This window comes from Schistocerca americana, chromosome 3, assembly GCF_021461395.2.
Source record: "Schistocerca americana isolate TAMUIC-IGC-003095 chromosome 3, iqSchAmer2.1, whole genome shotgun sequence".
Lineage (NCBI taxonomy): Eukaryota > Metazoa > Arthropoda > Insecta > Orthoptera > Acrididae > Schistocerca > Schistocerca americana.
In genome coordinates, this window is record NC_060121.1 from 148,446,921 (window position 1) to 148,469,862 (window position 22,942).

Consider the following 22,942-nt stretch of genomic DNA (forward strand, 5'->3'; position numbering starts at 1 on the left):
TGTTATTTGTCAGTTAAAAAGTGGTTTATTGACAATGACCATTGTTTCTTACTAAGGAAATCCAAAATCCAGATAGATAGAGAATTTATTGTTTCCAGTTTTGGCATATTTCCAACTTATTGTCATATCTGCAACAAATTATTAAATACAGTTACACCACCAGAAAGAATTCCACTTTATTTTGTTGACAGGGACTTGGAATCCAATATACTATATATTATTTCTTTGTGGGTAGGGTTTCACCCTATCCCACAAATATAAACCCATGGAACTACCATGATGGCAAGCTGGTTCAGTCCGGAGCCAAAATTTTGGTTCAAGTAATGCAATGGATTCTGAGGGCCCTACACCATCAGTCGGAGGATCCATCACCCTGCAAACTCAGAACGAAGGAGAAACATTTATTTCGTACACTTAACGTGAACACCCTATTGAAAATTGGAAAACAAAAGGAACTGATCAAAGTACTTGATGAATACAAAATCAAACTTCTAGCAGTCCAAGAAACAAGATTCACAACAGATGAAGTGTCAGCTATGGGCAATTACAGGATACTGAAAGGATGACCAGCTATCAAGGTTAAGAAAACAGAGAAAATGAAGAATGCAGTGCTGATCCCTGGAACGGCCTTCTTCATTCATAATTCTATAACTGAATCTATAGTAGAGTTCAGATCTCCATCTCCTAGACTGTCTATAGTAACTCTTGCAAGTGGAAACAAATTATACACCATATTCAATGCCCATGCGTCAATCAATGAAGACAATAGAAAGAACCCAGAGAAGGTATAAGAATTTTGGTCACACCCCCAGACAAGCATGTCAAGATCCTTATGGGGGACTTCAATGCCCAGATTGGAAAAGAGAGAAAATTCCGGAACATTGTGGACAAATATGTAGCTCACAGAAGGACAAACAGAAATGGCGAAAGATTGATCGATGTTTGTGAATCATTTGAATGAAAATTATGTCCACCCAGTTTAACAGAACTCCAAAGCAGATGAAAACATGGCAATCACCCCATCCCATGTTAGGAGAATTTCAAATTGATCACCAAGCGACCGTCAGCCTGAAGGAAATAATGCAGAAGGGTGCTAATTTTGATTCCGACCATTACCTGACAAGGGCCAAAGTGAAACCAATCCCTGGAAATCAGAGAAGGAAAACCCTCAGAATACAGAAGTACAGAATTGAAGAACTGAAAATCAGTGAAGAAATAGTTGTGAAGTATCAGCATGAACTTGACACGTTAAACTCCAACAAGTGGGACAAAATGGCTCAGAAGATTCAGGAAGCAGCGAAAAAAACAATTTTCTTTGCTAAGAAAAAGAAACATCCATGGCGGGATGATGAATGTGAAGATGCCTTACGGAAACGTTCTGGAGCTTGGAACAAGTGGAATTCTACCAAACAGAACTTCGAAGAATTTAAAACCCAAAGGAGGACAACAGCAAAAGTATTTAGGAACACCAAATGAAGATTTGAAAGAGATCAATTAAAGGAGCTGGAAGAGAATTTCCAGAAGAACAACACCAGAAGCTTCTATCAGACATTTAAATCAAAACTTAGAGGTTACTCATCACCCAACATCTGTTTCAAAAATGATCAGGGCAAATTGATTGTGAACAACAAACAGAATAATTGTGAACACTTGGCTAGATACTTCAAAGAGTTGCTCAACGGTGACCCACCATCAGAAAAATTAACTTCCCAGGAACCACAAAATAAACGTCCTGATTCCACCCCACCAGACAAAAAGGAAATATGAGAGATCATCCAGGGCTTGAAAACAACAAAGTGACTGCAAAGATTCAGTTGTTGCAGAACTTGTGAAGTACGCAGGGGACAGTTTTCTGGAACGACTTGAAAGACTCTTTCAAAAAATCTGGCTCACGGGAGAGATCCCAGAATAATGGAGAGATGCTGTCATCCGCCCATTGCACAAGAAAGGAGACAAATTCAATGTCAATAATTACAGAGGAATATCACTTCTACCAGTAGCATCCAAATCCTTGCCATTGCTCTCAAACATAGAATAGAACAACACACAGATCAACAACTAGGTGAATATCAAGCCAGCCTTAGGACAGGAAGACCTTGTGCAGAGCAGATCTTTACCATCAAAGCCTCAGTCAAAACAAAGACACTAGCAGCTGATAAGAAAGTGACCACGACATTTGTGAACTTTAAAAAGGCGTATGACTCAGTAGATAGAGACATATTAATAGAAGTGCTGAAAGACAGATGATAAGACAACGAGGCTAATTTAGCAAGCACTAACAAACACCCGATCACAAATTAAATTTTTAGAACTGTCAGAGCCCTTTGAAATCAAAACAGGTTTGAGACAAGGAGACAGTCTCTCTCCAATTTTGTTCAACTTCGTTTTAGAAAAAGTTATCTGGGAAGGGTGAAAAGAAATGAGTCAGTTCAACTTACCAAATTGAATCATGCTAAGTAGCAAACAATCTGGGCTTACATTTGAATGCCTCGCATTTGCAGATGATATAGTGTTTTTTGCAGAGAATCTGCAAATTGCAACTAAACAGATTGAAGTCCTCAAGGAAACAGTAGTGAAAGCAGGATTTCAAATATATTTTGAGAAGAAACAATATATGAACATAAATGCCACTGATCCAGTTTGGACAATGAGGGCCAAGTATGGCGACATCAAAAGAATTCAGAAGTTCAAGTACCTAGGAGAGATTTTTACTCCAAACAACAATGAAAAGGCAGCAATTAAACAACGGGCAAGAAAAATGGAAATAGCGTTCAGATTGTGTCAGAACACATATAAATCGAAATCACCCTCATACCAGGCCAAATTCCAACACTACAGCACGGTCGTCAAACCTGAATGTTTATATGCATCTGAGAAAATAGCCAGGAAGGGACTTTCTGACTTGGAAAAGAAAGAAAGGAAATTCCTTAGAAAGATTCTTGGGCCCAGAAAAGTATCTAATGAATTTACATTCCACCTCAGATCAAATCAAGAACTTTATCAATAATTTGAAAATATCACCACCACACTGAAGAAAAGAGAACTGTCTTTCTATGGACGTATTAAAAGAATGGAATGAGAGAGGCTCAGCAACAAGATTCTTCTCTTCCAGAAGAACAGGAAGACACAAGTTCCATGGGTGAAAGAATTGCACTGGGATCTAGAAAAATGCGGGATCATGGCAGGAGAAATTGTGAACTGGCAGATCTTTAGGAAAAAGGTTGCGGAGGTGAAGGATTTCTTCCAGGAGAAAATGAGGAAGACCAGAGTATTCTCAGCAGAAGAATGTACACGAGTGAGCCAACAGATGAAGGAGTACTGGCAAAAGAGGAAGGAAGAGAACTTTAGAAAGTGAGGGAAGTTGTGTAAACATAGCCCATAGCTGGCTGTAACGAAAATAAATAATATATTACTGTTTTAAGCCCACTATAGAGCACTTATGACTAGTTCTTCTTTGATGCTCTCTTCCATTCCCAATATCTCTTGAGCCCTGCTGATAATTTCTCCTTCCTCTCCTGTGAAAGAGGCTTCTGGGATTTAGGGACTCTAGGTGGTGGAGTCCAAGATCTACCATAGCACAAAATTTGGAACGATCTTCTATCTCAAGATCAGAGATCCCGGTCAAATTCAAGTACTTTAGTACTTCATTAAGACACAGGCTTCCAGTCTTGTAGCTTTTAACAATTGAGATCTTCTTGGTAAGCCTATTGTTGTTCATTTGTTGTAGGTACCCATAGAACCTGAGCCTCCTACATCACATACTGGTGTTGGCTGGTTCTAATATACCGGGTGATCAAAAAGTCAGTATAAATTTGAAAACTTAATAAACCACGGAAAATGTAGATAGAGAGGTAAAAATTGACACACATGCTTGGAATGACATGGGGTTTTATTAGGAAAAAAAAAGTTCACAAAATTTCCGACAGATGGCGCTGGACAGCAAAACGTCAGTGACTGCGTATGACAATCGTGTATAAAAAGGAGCTGTAATGAGAGAGAGAATCACATGCGCCAGCAGTTGCAGCATGTTGATGTTAGCTGAAAAGGCACTTTTAGTGAAGCTGTATTATCAGAATGGGGAATGTGCTAGCTCAGCGTTATGATCCTATTGCCATAGGAAGGGGATTCGAACGGGTAAAGGTCCATTGACAAATGCAGCTGTGGCGAGAATGATTTCGAAGTTCGAAGCCATGGGTTGTTTAGACGATAGACCCCGTAGTGGCCGACCGAGCACAAGGCATAATGCTGCTGAGACAGTTCAGGAAGAAATGGAGACTGTAGCGCGTTTGTCTACGCACGGGGAAGTCAGCACTCGTGCAGTCGCACGTCGCACCGGTATTCCATACACTACTGTTTGGTTGGCACTTAGGCATACCCTCCGATGCTATCCGTACAAAATCCATCGGCATAATGAACTGTTACCTGGCGATATAGTGAAGCGGAGGGCATTTGCAGTATGTGAATTTCAAAAGATGGTGGAAGATGATGATTGGTTGAGTAACGTGTTGTGGACCGACGAAGCTCATGTCATGCTCCGAGGGTCTATCAACGCCCACAACTGCAGAATTTGGGCTACTGAAAATCCTAGAACTGTCGTGGAAACTCCATTGCACGACGAGAAAGTCACGGTATGGGTTGGATCTTCCACATCTACCGTTATCGGGCCTTTTTTCTTCGAGCGAAGGTGTGATTCTGGTTTTGTAACTGCTACCGTGACGAGTGAGAGGTATGTCGATATGTTACAGAATCGCAGCATGCCCAGCCTGGCTGATAAACACCTGCTGGAACGTACGATGCTTATGCAGGATGGCGCTCCACCCCATATTGCTAGACCCATGAAAGATCTCTTGCACGCATTGTTTGGTGATGATCGTGTGCTCAGCCACCACTTTTGTCATGCTTGGCCTCCCAGGTCCCCAGACCTCAGTCCGTGGGATTATTGGCTTTGGGGTTACCTGAAGTCGCAAGTGTATCATGATTGACCGACATCTCTAGGGATGCTGAAAGACAACATCCGATGCCAATGCCTCACCATAACTCCGGACATGCTTTACAGTGCTGTTCACAACATTATTCCTCGACTACAGCTATTGTTGAGGAATGATGGTGGTCATATTGAGCATTTCTAGTAAAGAACATCATCTTTGCTTTGTCTTACTTTGTTATGCTAATTATTGCTATTCTGATCAGGTGAAGCGCCATCTGTCGGCCATTTTTTGAACTTTTGTATTTTTTTGGTTCTAATAAAACCCCGTGTCATTCCAAGCATGTGTGTCAATTTGTTCCTTTCTATCTACGTTATTCCGTGATTTATCCAGTTTTCAAATTTATACTGACTTTTTCATCACCCAGTATATATGCTGAAAGTTTGACCTATTAGCAACTGACTGAAACATTTAGGGAAGCACCTAGAGATGTGGATTCAGTTGTTTCTGATTTAGAATCAGACACAGATAAGACTGACAAAGCTAATGTGCCCAAGTCAGCATATCTACCTTCTGTTCTGCTTTGTGGTGAATGATTTCTGTGTTTTGAAGAAAAAAGACCAGTCACATGTCAGACAAACAGTAACGAATTCTTTGTGCACAGGGATGGAGGATTTCACTGAAAAAACAGGATCTAACATAAGTGAAATTGCTGATATCCTACAGAGTTTTTTTTGTTTGTAGTTTTATTTAAGGGATGTTAAATACATTATTTTCAGACAAATCTATATGCTGCATAGGAGACTACCAGTTTTCTGGTGCCCTAATGGAAGACAGTGAAAAAATAAACAAAAAGTCAACTTTTAACACATTCCGGTCGTTGCCCGTAGAAACTACGAGCGCGCATTTATTGCCGTAACAGTCGGGGCTCGGAGATTCTCCGAGCGCCGCCTTCTCGATTATTATTTAAGGTTGCGGCGCATTATATCCGTGCAGTGACATCTGGAGTTGAGTGTTTCGGTCTTGTAGTACATCGGACGACCGCTAGATGGTGTTCCTGCATCCTCTAAGCGCTATGTCACTCAAAAAAGGCGCCAAAACAATTCCCGCGCATTCACTCTTGCAGTGTGCTTATGTAGTTGTCTTTATCGCAAACGTTTGTCGTAAAATGGGGGACAGTTTGACTGAAGATGAAATTCTGAGGCTGCTGGAAGAATCTGGATCTGAAATTGACGATGATGGATTTCAAACTGAAAATAGTTCTTCTGAAATAGATGGTAATTATAATGGTCAGTCATTGTGTTTACGAATCACAATTATAATCTCGGCAGTTTCACTGACTTATGTCATTTATTTCGAAGGTAACAACGAGTGGTCCGAAAATGAAAATGAGCCATCAGACGTATTAGAAGAGTGTGAAGCTCCCATTCAAAAAGGCAGAGGCAGAATACAACAACAGCAGTCCCAAAACAACGTTGTTGAATGGGTAAATGACGATGTCCTACAACAATTACCGCTCTTTGAAGGCGTAAGTAATGTCTTGGCACCTTTGAGCGCCGAAAGCACTGAATTTGACTGTTGGAGCGTCTTTATTGACGCAAATGTCATCAAAAATATAAAGACAGAAACAAACCGCTACGCTGCAGCAACAATTTCCAAATTGCGGATGCAAAATAAAATAACTTCCAGGTCGCTTTAGGGCAATTGGTCTGCTGTGAAGCTACATGAGATGTATCAGTTTTTTGCTATAATTATTCACATGTGCCTTGTACACAAACCAAATATTACGGACTATTGGAGCAACGACCTAATGCTAGATTCCTCCTTACCTGCAAAAATCATGAAAAGAGACAGATTTAGGTCAATTTACTTTATGCTTCACGTAAATAACAACGACAATTATGTACGAAGGGGTCAACCAAACCATGATCCTATACACAAAATCCGACCTTTTTTTGATAACTTTGTACTGAAAAGCAAGAACAGTTTTTCTCCTGGCGAGAATCTCTCAGTTGATGAAGGTTTATGTCCATTCAGAGGGAGAATTCGATTTCGAGTATATATCAAGAACAAACCGAGCAGGTATGGTATAAAATTTTTCATTCTAAGTGATTCAGCAACAGGATATGTTTTGAACTGTGAAGTGTACACCGGTGCAGGTGAAAAAGACAACAGTGCAGATTCAGTGGTGCTACGTTTGTGCAACAGTTATCTACGTAAGGGTCATACATTGTACATGGACCGCTTTTATACTTCTGTAAAATTATTTGAAAAGTTGTTTGATGAGGGCACATCTGCTGTTGGCACAGTAATGAGAAACAGAAGAGGCCTACCACAGGAATTCAAACAGAATAAACTAAGAAGAGGTGAAATCTTATTCAAGAGAAAAAATTCCGTGCTAGCACTTCACTGGAAAGATACTAGGGATGTGTTTGCCCTTTCTACCAAACATAGAATGACAAGTAGTGCTACTAAGACAAAATCCAAGGCTGGAATGGTAGAAAAAATGAAGCCTGATCTCATACTTGATTATAATAAAAATAAAACTGGTGTTGATCATGGAGATCAGCTGGTGACCTCCTATTATTTTCAACGAAGAACAATGAAATGGTGGAAAAAGGTATTTTTTCATGTATTTATGATGTGCGTGGTCAATTCTTACATTCTGTACAAGAAACTTCGGCCTGTCTCTCACAAACGAGCCAGCTTGTTTACTTTTATGGTGAACCTGGGAAAACAAATACTGGAGAAATCCGGCGAAGTTTTCAACGAAAATGAAAAGCAGGGTTCAGCAGCAAACAGGCTAACAGCAAGGCATTTCCCCACTCACGTCCCATCGACAACAAGCAAGAAATATGCATCAAGATATTGCATTGTTTGCTCTGAGAAGGGCGCACGGAGTACTGGCAAACGAGTGAGAAGGGAGACGAGATGGTGGTGTGAAGAATGTAATGTAGGATTGTGTCTACCTGACTGTTTCAAGCAATATCACACAAAGACAAATTTTACTCAATGAAAAGAGTTGTAAAAATTCAATGAAATAATTTTGTACATTTATTTTATAATAAATTCTGATTTCTTGCAATTTCAAACTTTTTTTCTACCTCTGAATCATCTAATTTTCAAAATATAATAATTCTGTAAATATATGATATCTTACAAAAAACTTTAAACAAATGTTTAGATATAGGATGATAACACACACATCAGTTAAAAGGTTTTGCTTTCCTTCATTACCTTTTGGTCAGGAGCCATGTAAAAAAGGCGCAAAAGTCTACGACTTCTGAGGGATTGCAGTAGTATCTGTGGCCCGACTGCAATGTGTTAAGATTCATGAAGTACCCAAGCTACAGAGACCCGTGGTCATATGATCAAGCTTTTGGGGGATTCATATATAAGTTTCCTTATGTTCAAGAGACATATTTCTTCATTTTTAGGAAACATGTGGGCCAATGACAATGTATACATGTCAAACAATTGGGGAAAAAGGGGGGGGGGGGAGGCTATGGTTATGATATGCTGTTCAAAGTGTGTTGAAAGAAAATATTTTTAAAAAATGAATATATATATTGTTGGCTTGGGGAGGGGGGGGGGGGGGGGAGGGAGGGAGGGAGGAATGAATATGGTTTATGGTTTTTGTATTACAGTTCAAAATTCACAAAGGGAAAAGGACAACAACAAGCACAGAAATGTTTGGGTGCACATTTATGACGTGTATGTCTTTCAGCTGTGGTGCCCATCATATGTATGACAAGTATCATGATCTATGAACTGATTCAGAAATCACTTGACATTTTCGCATTCTTTGTGCTCATCACTTGTACTTTATGTTCCACAAAAAATTCCTTATATTTCAGATGCCTAGAGAGAAAAGGAATAGAAAAATGAACCACGGAACTTAGGAATAACAAAAAAGATTAGACAAGAATAACAGAATTCTTTTTTAATTTTTCATTATTTTTTTCAACTATTGAGATTCTTGTAAACCAGTTATTTCTTTAAAAAGTAAAAAACTATTTCAGTCATGTTTGAGCATTGAGATTAATTCTCTCTCTCTCTCTCTCTCTCTCTCTCTCTCTAACTTAATTAAATTCTTAGTGCTTCCAAACAATCTTCCCATTTTCATCCAAATGCACTTGTTCTGTGGCAACAAGTTTCAGAGCTTTAGGGAAAACTTTATGTTCTACTAATTTAACTCGTTCTTGCAATGTTTCTTCAGTGTCATCTATCTCAATCTGTACTGCTTCTTGTGCTAATATAGCCCCAGCATCAATATCCTCCTGCAACAAAAAATATAATAATGAAAGATGATATCAATGACTAATCTATGATGTGTGTTTATAAATCATAAAGTAAGGTTAATAATTATTGAAAATATATTTTCTTAAGCCATCGAAAAGAGCCCTTACTACCCTGCAGAACCACATGCCCAATTTACAGTCATTGATGATTTATATTTACATGTATAGAACATAAAAATGGTGTACACAGTTGGCATCTTGTACGATAGCTAATCATTCCTTTTCGTGTTCCACTCACAAATGGGAGAAATGACTATCTGTATACCTCTGTATGAGTCATAAGTTCTCTTATCTTGTCTTTGTGGTCCTTACACAAGATGTACATTGGTGACAGCAGGATCGTCTGGCATTCAGTTGCAAATCCCGGTTCTCCAAACTTTCTCGAGAGTGTTTCAGCAAAGAACCATCAACCTCCCCCCAAGAATTCCCATTTCCATAACACTCACATGTTGATTGAACCTGTTGGTAACAAATGTAGCAAATCGTCTCTGAACTGCTTTGATGTTTTCCATTAATTCAACCTATTGGGGGTCCCAAAAACTTGAGTAGTACTCAAGAATGGGTTGCATAGGTGTTCTATACTCAGTTCCCTTTATAGACAAGCTATAATTTCCCAGAATTCACCCAGTAAACCAAAGTTGTCGGCACTCTTACAACCGATGTTATGAGCTCATTTATTTCATGTTATTTTGCAACATTACACCTAGATATATTGATGTGACTGTGTCAAGCAGCACACCACTTATACTTTATTCTAACATTACAGGATCCTTTCTCCTACTCATCTGCATTGAAAATTTGAGCTAGCTGCCGTTCATCACAAAATTTAAAAATTCTGTCCAAGTCATCCTGGGTGCCGTTACACTCACTTAAAGATGACACTGCCCTGTAAACTTTGGGTTAATCAGCAAACAGCTGCAGATTGCTGCTCACGCTATCTGTCAGATCATTTATGTGTGTAGTGAACAACAGCAGTCCTATCACCCTTCCCTGGGGCACTCCTGATGACACCTTTGCCTTCAGGAACATTTGCTGTCACTGACAATGTACTGGATTCTATTAATTGCAGTGTCTTCAAGTCACCCACATACTTTTCCACATGCTACGACCTTCGTTAGCAATTCACAGAAGGGCACTCTCCATACACCTTGGCCTCATGGCAAAAACCTACATTCCTTCGGACTTTATCGCAGATCCATTTAGCTTTCTTTCCTTTGCTCAATAAGTCACCTTCCATGATTTTCCCTTCACCTCTCTAATAGCACCCTAAAATATCCAGTCACATCTACACGGCCTCTGATTGCTGCCTACTTTCCCCTATCCACCCCTTCTGTGCCCTCTGTTCCTCAAATGCCAAAAATGTCACTCCTCTACAGTCTCATCTACTCAACAACCAAATTTTGTATGCCATATCTTCTAATTTCCTACATAAAGTATTATTTCCTTCATCTTCCAGGAACAACGAAACTTTAACATATCAACTACAATCCCTGTCAGGGCCTTGGCTACTTTTCTTGTTAAATATGGGCTAGCCTTACCCCAAATCAAAATTGGTATTTTGCACATAATTATACAAAGATATTAATAACTCTATCTCTGCTTGATGTCTAATCTGCCACAAAGTGTAGCACTTACTTCATGCATCTGAATACTGATTCATACTTTTGGCTTAAAAGAGGCATTTTATTCACAATTGTAGGAAGAGAAATTCGAAAAAGCAGTAATATCATTGTACAACCACTCCTCATTTTTGGTGACATGACAATCAAACCGGCTGTTTAACTGGATGAATGGCAACCAACAACCAAGATCAAAAATTTCAGAGCACATTACTCACCACAACAGAGTTGACCTCAGAAGCTGCTTTATTAATTAAACCAATTATCCTCATAAAAATCAAAGAGTACTATACAGGACATGAGCGACTTTGAATGGGGGTAGAATGATTGATCTCCAGGAAATGGAACTATCATACTGTGACATTTCAGTTCCTACAGGAAATGTTACCCTGACCATAATAAATGTGTGGAACCACTGGATAGAAGAGGGTTATTCATTAGCAATGAGTGAGTACTGGGACACACAGTGCAGTGAGACCATCATCTTGCTGCTGTAGCTGTAACAGGCTATACAGCTTGGTTCACAATACTGCAACAGGCATGAACCATTCAATATATGTCAATAGTACAAAACCATCAAATTTACACCAGGCCAATATCAACTGTGCTACTGTTTCTTATTTCCATTTTATAATAACCACAAGCACATTGGAGAATTTGAATGCCATCACTGTCTTTATGAGTGGCAAAATGAATTTTTAGGTAACTTCCTCTACTAACAATATTATATTGGTCCCCACATGTGCATTTGCATTTTGAGAGAAAACTGAAAACAGATCTTACATAATGAAGGCATTTAAAAACCAGAGGTTCTGCTCCTCCCCCAGGAAACTCCATGTGCCATATTTCAGCTGGACAATATGTGCAAGACAAAATGCTTCTACAGTGGATGGAACAGTTTGGTGGGTCTCATGACTGGCGTGCCATCAAGCCTCATTCTGGCCATCAGACTATCAATCAAAGGTAGCTTAGGAAAGACACAATTAATCAACACATTTGACTGCAACCAGATCATGGGCACACCATCTCCGAGGCCATATGGTCACTTGGCTTCTCAGAGGCACGAGTACCTTAATTTAGGTCCCTATGCTCACCATCCATCACCAGGTGTGGAGGACGCCATCACTGAACATTTGAATTGTGGAGAAAGGTTACTTAGACTGAGTTATAGCACACAATGGAACACACTACTGCCAGAGTACACGTATGTAAAAATCAACATAAGGCAATGCATCTCACTTACCATCAGGGCAACATTCAGTTAGGTAGTGGGGGTATTCCCACATGGAGGACGTAATGGGGCTCTTTATATGACTGCCAGGCACTGTCTCTCGCTAAGAGTCAACACAGCTATCTACTGTCTGGTTGCACACAACCATTTGTTTGCTATAACGCTCTGTTGGTGACCTGTGTCTTCAGCAAAACAGTGCACTATTCCATTCCTTCCGAAATGGTTCAGAATGGTTTGAGGAACATGCCACACAATTTGAGGTACTTGTGAAGGCCATCCCAAGGCACTTGACCTTTAAAAACTATGGAGCAAATCTTTGATGCCACTGAGCAAGATGTGTTCACCTAGGACCCAACTGCAACCAATCACCAGGAGTTATGTGTGACATTTGAACAGACATGGCTCATAATCACACTCTAACATTTTCATTGTCTTGCACTGCCATCATCAAGATGGTAGCAGGTCTACATACTATATGGGAGGTATCTATAACTAAGCTGGTCACAAGTGTACATGGAATAGGTTTATTATTCCTAGAGAGAAACATATTCAGTTTCCAAAGAGACGTGTACTGATAAATAATTACACAATTGTTAATATCTGTCTCCCAATATAGGTACACTTTTGCTTAAGTTGCAAAAAATTTCATAAAGTACAGCTCAACCTGGTCTCAAATAAACTCTGAAAACTTGTATGTTGTATGTAAAAGTATGAAATGAGCACTGCCCATCAGGACACTGTTTAATTAGCCGCTTAAGACGAAATACATACCTCTACAAAGTGTGCAGTGCACCCAGTAACCCTTACACCAGCCTGCAGAGCCTGGCGGTGAGCATGAGTACCCTTGAATAATGGCAGCAGTGCCGGATGTATGTTTATCAGGCGTCCACGCCACAATCTGACAAAATCTCCTGTAAGTACTCGCATAAATCCTGCTAGACACACAATGTCGACACGAGCTTCTTTAAGAGCTGCATGTACTGCCATATCAAATTCTAATCTAGATCCATATGCTGTATGGGGTATCACCTGTAGAATATAAAATACAGAGAATAAAACTTCTGCCGTTACTTTTTAAATGATATTTTTTTAGTCATCTGAATTATTGTGATAGTTGTCCTATGTCATATTACATCATTTCTCATGACACATTTCTTTCAGATTCAATGTTTGAGTGATAAAAATACCTTATATTTAACTAGAATAATATGAAACTTTAAATATCTCATGACACATTTCTTTCAGATTCAATATTTGAGTGATAAAAATACCTTATATTTAACTAGAATAATATGAAACTTTAAATAATCACTGATTACTCAATCACTTACCAAACCAAAGAATGGCACTGAATAAACTCCTTCGTTTATTGGAAAAGGGTAAATGGTCTAAGTGAAAAGAAACTTTGTAAAAAATTACACACCCAGCATTGTAAGCCTAGACACTTAGTAGTGATGTGCAAGAGGAAATGAGCTATGGATTTGATTTTCTCCTTTCCTCTCCTGTTGCATCATTATCTGTTTCTGCTTAGCTATTTCTTTTTCCCTGTCATTTCTTGGCAGGTTATCGCTGTATTTTAATTAACTTCATTAATTATCACTGTTACTGCCATCTTTAAACTCACTTTAACTGTTTTTTTTTTTTTTTCCATCCTGCATCCATTTTCTGATTTCCTTGTATTTACATCTTACCGGTAGCAGTCTTTCGATTCTTTGTTGATGCAAGATCCACCAAAATGTTCAATTAATTTTGGACAGTTATGCAAGCACCTCACCAGTTTCCAGAAAACAGTGCCCCAAAACAGCCAAGGCGTAAAACTGTAAATAAAATATGTCTATCTCCTTGTCTTCTCACCAACTTTAGCTTATTTTCTATAACAACTATTCTAACTAATTGCAAACTGAGTAATGAAATAATTACAATAATTTTTCAGCATTACCTTTGTGTGAATGTTTGCTCTTGTTGCTCTTTCAAGCCCTTGGACACCAGCCTTATTTGAAATAACGATCACAATTTCTGCCCCAACCCCTTGTGAATGATCCACGGTGGCGTCAATGAGGGACTGAATAAACAGAAAAAAATGAAACTAAGCTTACATAATTTTGACATAAATATCAATGGCATGTGTATACACAACAAAAATTCTTCACAAAAAAACTTGGAGAATTCTTATAAGAGTTAGTGATGGATTAGAACATGACTCTGTGATCAGATACTTTTTTCAGCACATTTTAAGGAACAAATGGATGAAACCAATGATTTTTTTCTCAAGATTTTCAATTTGATGAAACATTCTATGCTAGATGGTAACAGAGAGAACAACAACTTCATTCATGGGCATATATGCCATAGTAATTTACATAAAACCAAATCAATACCACTTAAAATAGCAGAAAATATGTAAAAGAAATCCATTCCATCTTTCTTATTTTCCTAAGGATGTCAATAAATATACATATTATTAATATTTCAATAATTCTAGCCCTCTTACACTGCTGCAGTCCAATGAATTCAAACTATCATTTTGCCTCACTAAGAAACAATCCATAACTGGATAATCCAAAGTTATGTAACATGGAGTAACTAGTTCCATTTGATTCAAAACTAATCAAATCATGTTGGAAAGCGAGAGAATGATCCCATGAGATTTTTTCTAAAACCAATGACTGTCATGAATTGTGTCAGGTTCTGTGAAAATTGAGCTATTTATCCCAAAAATAATATAGGATGTAAGACTCAGCCTTGAAAGAAGGCCACTGTGACCCTTTTACTTCATACCTGCATGTTAAAACCCTTTTTCACCAACATGACATCAAAATACAGTAGCAAATCAAAACAACTCAATATAACTGTGTGTGTCCAGAAATGCCTTCTTTATGACTCCAACCCCATTTTCAGCAACAGTACATTACTAATTGTATTAAATTACAACCATTTTTAACAACAAGACAGCATTTCTAGCCAAGTAAAAGAACTGATACATAAACCAGCGTGATATCCAACAATAACATTTGTCCACTCTTCCCCATCATATTTTTATGTTCTTCTATTACAGAAAACACTTGCACACTACAGTCAGTACATGTAAATACTACTTTGGTCATAATATGGTGTCCTATCTAACTGTGGCATTCACAAGAACTTCGTTTATTCTGCTCTTCAGACAAAAATTGATTAGTTTCAACAGCCCTGTTTACTTACATTACCAAACATTACTTTAATAAAATATAGTATAAAACATAATTGTCTGTGGTATTTTTAAAATGGGAGTATGGGAGTGTTTGGACCAGAACAGCATTCTGTGTGAGATAAACTCCATACATTGGTAATTATTTTGTGGAGATTTTTGCAGCCATTTAAATGGTGTGTCACTTGGAAGTTTATCCCACTCCACATGGAAAACAGTGCTGCCGAGGCAAATGATACATGATGTCCACAACAGTATTGATGGAGATTTGGTTCAACATTTGACAAGATAGTGTAAGTGACTTATCACCACAAACAAAGCAGTAATTTTAACATTTATGCATGCAGTATAAAATGGAGAGCAAGAAACCTGCAAGTTTGTTCCACTTCCAGAAATTAGAACTCCAACTCTTTTCCTTGGAGGTTCTTTGGCAGCAACCACTGATTCAACAAATGGTCTCATGATTCTTTCCATTTCAGGAACAAAGTTCTCTACATGTACACGTGGGACACCTGATGAAAAATGAAATGTAATGACAGTAACAAGAACAAATTATGCTTCATAACAAAAACACTACACAGTTCAGTAGCAGTATGTTTACGTTAAACAACATAAAAATGTAAGATGTTGACAAATGATAATGTTTACTTGCCCGCATATCAATACTTCTCAACAGTTAGTTCAAAGGATAAAGTGTTTTAAACAGCTTAAGCCTTTCACTTTATGTATGAGGGCATTTCAAAAAGTGTCTGACTTTTATTTATAGAATAAATCTTCATTTAGATACAACTGTTTTTTCTAATGCTACTGCACTGCTCCATCGAATTCTGCCTAGTATCTTTCCTATTTTGAAAGTTTTGGAATCTAGTCCATTTCAGAGTATTTTTCAGTTTGGGGAAAAACAATGGAGCTAGATAGGGGGCACAGGCAGGCTGACAAACCACAGCCATATTATGTTTGGCCAAAAAACTGTGAATTAATTGAGAATGATGAGCAGGTGCCTTATCGTGGTGAAGTGCCAAATGCCCACTGCCCAAAAGTCTGGCCATCTCACTGCTTCATGAAGGTGACACACAACCTCTTGGTAGCACTCCTTATTGAAATTAGTGCCTTCTGGCGCATACTGGTTATGGACCGTGCCATTGGAGTCAAAGAGGACAGCCAGTATAACTTTCACACCACTGTGGACCTGGCTCACTTTTTGGGTTTCAGGGACGATTGGTGCTTCCACTGCAATAACTGGAACTTCTTTTCTGGGTCTTGCCCATAAACCCAGGACTCATCACCAGTAATCACTGTGTAAATAAAGTTGGGATTACTGTTCACAGTATACAGCATGGCCTAGTGTGATCTCCGAATGAAGTTGCTTCTACTCATTTGGTAGCAACTTTGGCACAAATCCTCCTGAGGTGCAATTTTATGTTAAAATGAAATGAATGGAGCCAATTCTAATTTTTACCTCATCTGAAAGTTCTCTGAATGTGATCCGTCTAACCTGCATCATCAGGATTCTCATATGATCAATGGTTCAATCTTCACTGGCATGCGGCCATCTTCGAAATGGTTGAACTAGTGCTTTATCTGTGTGGTACCCTTTACTTCATCCCCTAACACTCATCGTACCTTGCGGATTGTTTCAACTTGAGGCTTGCCAAGCTTAAAACAAAATTTGATGCAATAATGTTGTTCCACTTTTTCTGTCATTTTGCCCACAACACTAAATCGAATGATTACAACTTACACGTATTCATTTGTCAGCAACAGGTTGTTTCCACAGCTGTGAAAAAAAAACAGGCATGCACATTATGTATGTCTACAACATACAGAGAGCATGTGTGCACATCAATACCTTTGTTGGTTTCAACAATAACAAATAAGGTCAGATACTTTTTGAGCAGCCCCCGTATAAAACCACAACACATTCACGGTTTGTTTGCTAGTCATCTGCAAGCTCGAAATGACTAATCTGAAATAAGAAATACAGAGATAAAGGACAGGATGCCTTAGGAATGGAAGGTCTATGAATTATTACCAAACAAAGGGAGTGGCTATGTCAGGGCAATGAGTTATGGAAAATTCATGTGGTGAATTATGGTAGTCTGATAAGCAGCAGACTGTATATTTCTAGGAGAAGAAAGCCATTCAGATACTTGAAGAACTTACATATCAACCACTACTTTTTGCTAGCATTAAATACTAGGGAACTTGTCATAGCTGCGGATGAAGTTAGTTTGCACTGGATATGGTGGTATATTCTGTATTCATCCAACCACTAGGTCAGATATAGCTGATGTGATACTAAGGCTCCTGTGCCTTTCAGTGTGGACGCATTGGGACACATGTAGCTGACTGACAGTCAGTAAGCTAGGTGTCCTAGATAATGGTTCCATACCCAGACATGCCATGACAGCATTAGTGAAGATTCTTAATGGAGAAAATCAATTTAAGAATGAACAAAAGCACCTACATGAATATAAGTCAGTATCACATTAGTGTAGGAGTAACGTGAGGAAAGAGGAAGTAGCTACATGCACAAAAAGTGGAATATAGTCCAGGCTGTAGACCTCTGTGAATACCGTATTGAACACCTATTAGGTGCCGTACTTCAGCAATAGACTTGCAACATACAAGACAACATTCCTGACAGCCTACAGACCCCTCTACAGGAAATGTTTTAAACTTCGTTAAGCAACTGGTGGGGGGTACTAATAAGATTTAGTAGAAATAACTGGGAAGTGTTATACTTGAAGATTTCAAAGTAGATTTCATCTCTGATAAGTCTTATCAAGGGCACAGAGAATTAATTATTTGCAGCTTCCATCTAACCCTCACAGTAACATTTCCACCAAGAATCGAAGACACAGTGCACCACAATCAGGTCTGACTAAGTAACGAAAAATAAATTTTTACAGAATTGTAAATGCTGATTCAGTTACACTGCTCAGAGAGAAGTTACAGGATGAAAAATGGGAAGAAGTTTACAAGGGACACATGGTATATGAGAAACTTAATTCTTTCCCAAAAATATTCTAACAACATAATGAACCCACTTTTGTTTATAATGGGTCAGGGACATTAATGGTGGAAGCTGATAAAAAGAATGGCTAACACCAGGGATCAAAAAATCTTATGCTAGGAAGGGAGAAGCTTTATTTAATGCAAAGAACTAGCTCTAATCAAGACTTTAAAATGTACTAAAAGCAGAAGTGCAAAATTTTTGTGTCAGCAAAAAAGCAAAAAATATGTACTATGCACAAAAGATCAAATTTCCAGGAAGAAGACAAGGACAATTTGGGGCATTCTTTGGCATGATGCAAAAACTATGTACTATGCACAAAAGATACAAATTCCAGAAACAAGGAAAGGACAATTTGGGGCATTATCAGGTATGATGCAGATAAAATTTGGCAAAACAAATTATGTTGAACATCAAGGTGGCTTGAGCACAAAAATAGATGACATAAAATCGATGGCTAGTAAATTCAATAAATTCATTCTTTCTAACAGCAGCTGAAAAGATGGTGACAAAAAACCTCTCATCAAAAGCAGGTCCAATAGCCTTATTTAGAAAGGTAACGAGTATGAAACTTCCTGGCAGATTAAAACTGTGTGCCGTAGCGAGACTCAAACTCAGGACCTTTGCCTTTCACGGGCAAATGCTCTAGAGCACGTGCCCGCAAAAGGCAAAGGTCCCGAGTTCGAGTCTCGGTCCAGCACACAGTTTTAATCTGCGAGGAAGTTTGATATCAGTGCACAATCTGCTGCAGAGTGAAGATCTCATTCTGGTAACATCCCCTAGGCTGTGGCTAAGCCATGTCTCCGCAATATTCTTTCTTTCAGGAGTGCTAGTTCTGTAAGGTTCACAGGAGAGCTTTTGTGAAGTTTGGAAGGTAGGAGACGAGGTACTGGCAGAAGTAAAGCTGTGAAGACAGGGTGAGAGTCGTGCTTGAGTAGCTCAGGCGGTACAGCACTTGCCCACGAAAGGCAAAGGTCCCGAGTTCGAGTCTCGGTCCAGCACACAGTTTTAATGTCCCAGGAAGTTTCATATCAGTGCACACTCCGCTGCAGAGTAAAGATCTCATTCAAGTAACAAGTCCTCCATCACCAGACATCAGTTTTGCCAACTCATGTGATAGATAAATTACAAAAATCATTACATCACTGGCTATGAAGGCATCTCATCCAAAATGATAAAATCATATGCTGACTTGGTATTGTCATTGTTGAGTACCTTTATAATCAGTACATTGAGGAGTAAATGCTGAAAGACTGAAAGTCTGTAGTGGTAACACCAATATACAAAAGTGGAGATACGCAACTGACTTCTAATTACACACTGATCTCCTTCATCCAGAACTATACTCTGCAAATCACATCCCATTGTACCAGTTATTATAGCTTCTTCTCATTCCATTCACGTATGGAGTGCAGGAAGAATGATTGTTCGAATGCCTCTGTTCATGCTGCAATTATTCTAATTGTATCCTCACGATCCCTGTGTGAGCAAGATGTAGGGGGTTGTAGTATGAATCTACAGCCAGAATTTAAAGCCATTTCTTGAACCTTTGTTAGTAGACTTTCTCGGGATAGTTCACATCTGTCTTCAAGAGTTTGTCAGTTCACCTTCTTCAGTATCTTTTTGGCACTTTCCCATAGATCAAACAAATCTGTAACCATTCGTGGTGTCCTGCTCTTGATATGTTCCTATTTAGTTCTACTTAGCAATATTCAAGAACCAGTCACATGAGCGATTTGTAAGCAATCTCCTTTGTAGACTAATTGCACGTCCCCAATATTCTACCAGTAAGACAAAGTCTACCACCTGCTCTACCAACTGAGCCTGTGTGATCATTCCACTTCATATCCCTACAAAGTGTTACTCTGTGGTGTTTGTGTGAATTGACCAATTCCAACAGTGACTCGTTGATATTACAGTCACAGGATACTGCAACCTTTTCATTTTGTGAAGTGTACAATTTTACATTTTTGAAGATTTAAAGCAAGTTGCCAATCTTTTCACCACTTTGAAATTTTATCAAGATCTAAATGAATATTTATGCAGCTTCTTAGACAATACTTCATTATACATAACTGCATCATCTGCAAAAGTCTGAGGTTACAATTGATATTGTCTGCAAGATCATTAACATACAACGTGAACAGCAAAGCTCCCAACACACTTCCCAGGAGCACTTCTACTTCTGATGATGACTCTACATCTAAATAACATGCTCAATCCAGTCACAAATTTCACTTGACATCCCAAATGATCATACTTTGACAATAAGTGTAGGGGTGGTACTGAGTCAAATGCTTTTCAGAAATCAATAAATACTGCACCTACCTGACTGCCTTGACCCAAAGCTACAAAATGTCATGTGAGAAAAGTGCAAGTTAGGTTTACTCAATCAGCGTCTTCAGAATTCATGCTGGTTAGCATTTAGGAGGTCATTCTGTTCGAGACACCTCACTATGTTAGAGCTCAAAATATGTTTCAAGATTCTACAACAAACTGATGTCAAGGATATTGGATGGTAGTTTTGTTGATGACTTCTACTACCCTTCATGTAGACAGATGCGACCTCTGCTTTTTCCCAAGAACTGGGCACAGCTTTTTGTTCAAGGAATCTATGATGGATTATAGGTAGAAGAAGGGCTAATTCAGCTGCAAATTCAGTATAGAATCTGACAGGGAGTCCATCACGTCCTGGAGCTTTTTTCAATTTTAACAATTTCAGCTGTTTCTCAACACCACTGACACTAATACCTATTTTGCTCATCTTTTTAGTGGTACAAGGATTAAATTGGGGCAATTTTCCTGGGATTTCCTTTGTAAAGGAACATTTGAAAACAGCGTTAAGCATTTCAGCTTTTGCTTTCCTACCCTCAATTTCAGTTCCTGTCTCGTTTCCTAGGGACCAGACACTAACTGTGATGCCACTAACAGCCTTAACATATGACCAGAATTTCTTTGGGTTTTGTGAAACATAGCCAAAAACGTTTCATTCAGAATCTCTATGTCTACAGCCCTTAGCTTTTCTTTACACCTATTACGTAGTAATCTCTGTTTTTTAGAAGTTTCTTTATAGTGACTGTATACCATGGAGGGTCCCTTCCATTATAAACTGTTCTACTAGGTACATACCTATCCAGTGCATGCTCAATTAGTCTTTTAAACTTGAGCCACTAGTTTACTGCAAGATATATATCTTTCTGCTTGTTTTAATTGTCCTTTGTATTTTATTGATCATTCACAAGCAGTTCGTGGTCACTGGTACCAGTTTCGATGTGGACATCCTCAAAAAGATCTGATCTATTTGTTACCGTTAGATCCAATATATTGCCTTAATGAGTGGGGTTTTGTACTATATGTTCTAGATAGTTTTCAGATAAGGTGTTCAGTAATTTTTCACAGGATACCTTATCACATCCACCACTAACAAAACTGTAATATTCTCAATTGTTTGTTGGTTGATTAAAGTCTCCGCCGATGATTACAGCATGACTGGGGAACTTATGTACAAGTGAACTGATGTTTTCTCTAAAGTTTCCTGTTACATCTAGAGATGAGTCTGGTAGGCGATAGAAGGAGCCAGTCATCATTTTATGGCCACCCTGAGAGTTTTTCCCAAAAACAATCACACGTGCAGCTTCAGTTTCTATCTCAGTGTATTTAAGTGTTTTGTCTACTGTGACAAAGACATCACCTCCATCTCCCATTTGCCTATCCTTTTGATATACACTTAAATTTTCCTCAAAAATCTCACCACTATCAATTTCAGGATTCAACCCACTTTCTGTGCCTAGGTCCACTGCTTTTCATGAATGCTTCAAACTCTGGCACTTTGTTGCAAATGCTTTGGCAGTTAACCATTAGGCTTTCAATATTATCACCTGTGGTAGTTATCTCTTTTGATCTTACACCGATACTTCTGGGTTGCCTACAGATATCATCACCTGGATTGGATGGAGAGTTTCCCAGTCTATGTATGCGCTCCACACAGTCAGTTACCATAGTAGCAGTGTCTGATGTGTGGTGCACACCTGACCCATTTAAGGGGACTCTACAGTTCTCAAACCTACTGCACAAGTCCAGGAAGTTGCAACCTAGCTTGTCTCTGTTTTCAAAGTCTCTGGTTCAGTCCTTCCACTTGACTCAGAACCGAAGGGCCATTATCAATTCTGGGGACAATGCTGCAAATTGTGAGCTAACTTCAAACTCCATGTGCAATGCTGGTCTTCTCAACCTTTTCTGCCAGTCACTGGAATAACCAAAGTATGACCTCAGAGTCCAGACAACAGGTATCATTTGATTCAACGTGCACCACAATTAGCAGTTGCTTGAACATTGTTCCTGCAATGGCTGCCACAATAGCCTACACAACATGTTGAATGATGCCCCCAGGCACACGCACTGAGTGCACCTGGTGTCCTTCCCTGTCACTTGTTGCTATTTCCCTAAGGGGTACCATCATTTGTCACTGATTTCAACAACAAATGATTAATAGGTCCCGACAATTTTGTGTTTGCCTCCTCTTGACACAGGAAAAAAAACAGGTTTCCCCAAACAGGTGACACGAGTCCCATCCACCATGTACAGAATGCCTTGCTCCACAATGGAAATGCCATGCTCAGTCAAGTGGACGAGTAATGACGGATCCCGTACTTTCAGCATACGA

The 22,942-nt window shown here is 38.9% G+C and overlaps 2 protein-coding genes across 5 annotated transcripts in view; one reads left to right on the top strand and one right to left on the bottom strand.

Moving 5' to 3' along the window:
- LOC124607480 (dnaJ homolog subfamily C member 28) overlaps nucleotides 1-22,942 on the top strand; it is a 128,689-nt gene that overhangs the window by 85,810 nt on the left and 19,937 nt on the right. The window lies entirely within an intron of this gene.
- Nucleotides 8,854-22,942, bottom strand: part of LOC124607478 (trifunctional purine biosynthetic protein adenosine-3) — an 81,248-nt gene continuing 67,159 nt past the window's right edge. For all 4 annotated transcript variants that reach the window (XM_047139834.1, XM_047139836.1, XM_047139835.1 and 1 more), the window contains exons 15-18: nucleotides 15,633-15,775; nucleotides 14,016-14,138; nucleotides 12,848-13,105; nucleotides 8,854-9,205 (exon numbers count right to left, since the gene is read on the bottom strand). In XM_047139834.1, coding sequence (XP_046995790.1) covers nucleotides 9,020-9,205; nucleotides 12,848-13,105; nucleotides 14,016-14,138; nucleotides 15,633-15,775 — 710 coding nt within the window. In that variant the 3' untranslated portion in view covers nucleotides 8,854-9,019. The remainder of the gene's footprint in view (nucleotides 9,206-12,847; nucleotides 13,106-14,015; nucleotides 14,139-15,632; nucleotides 15,776-22,942) is intronic.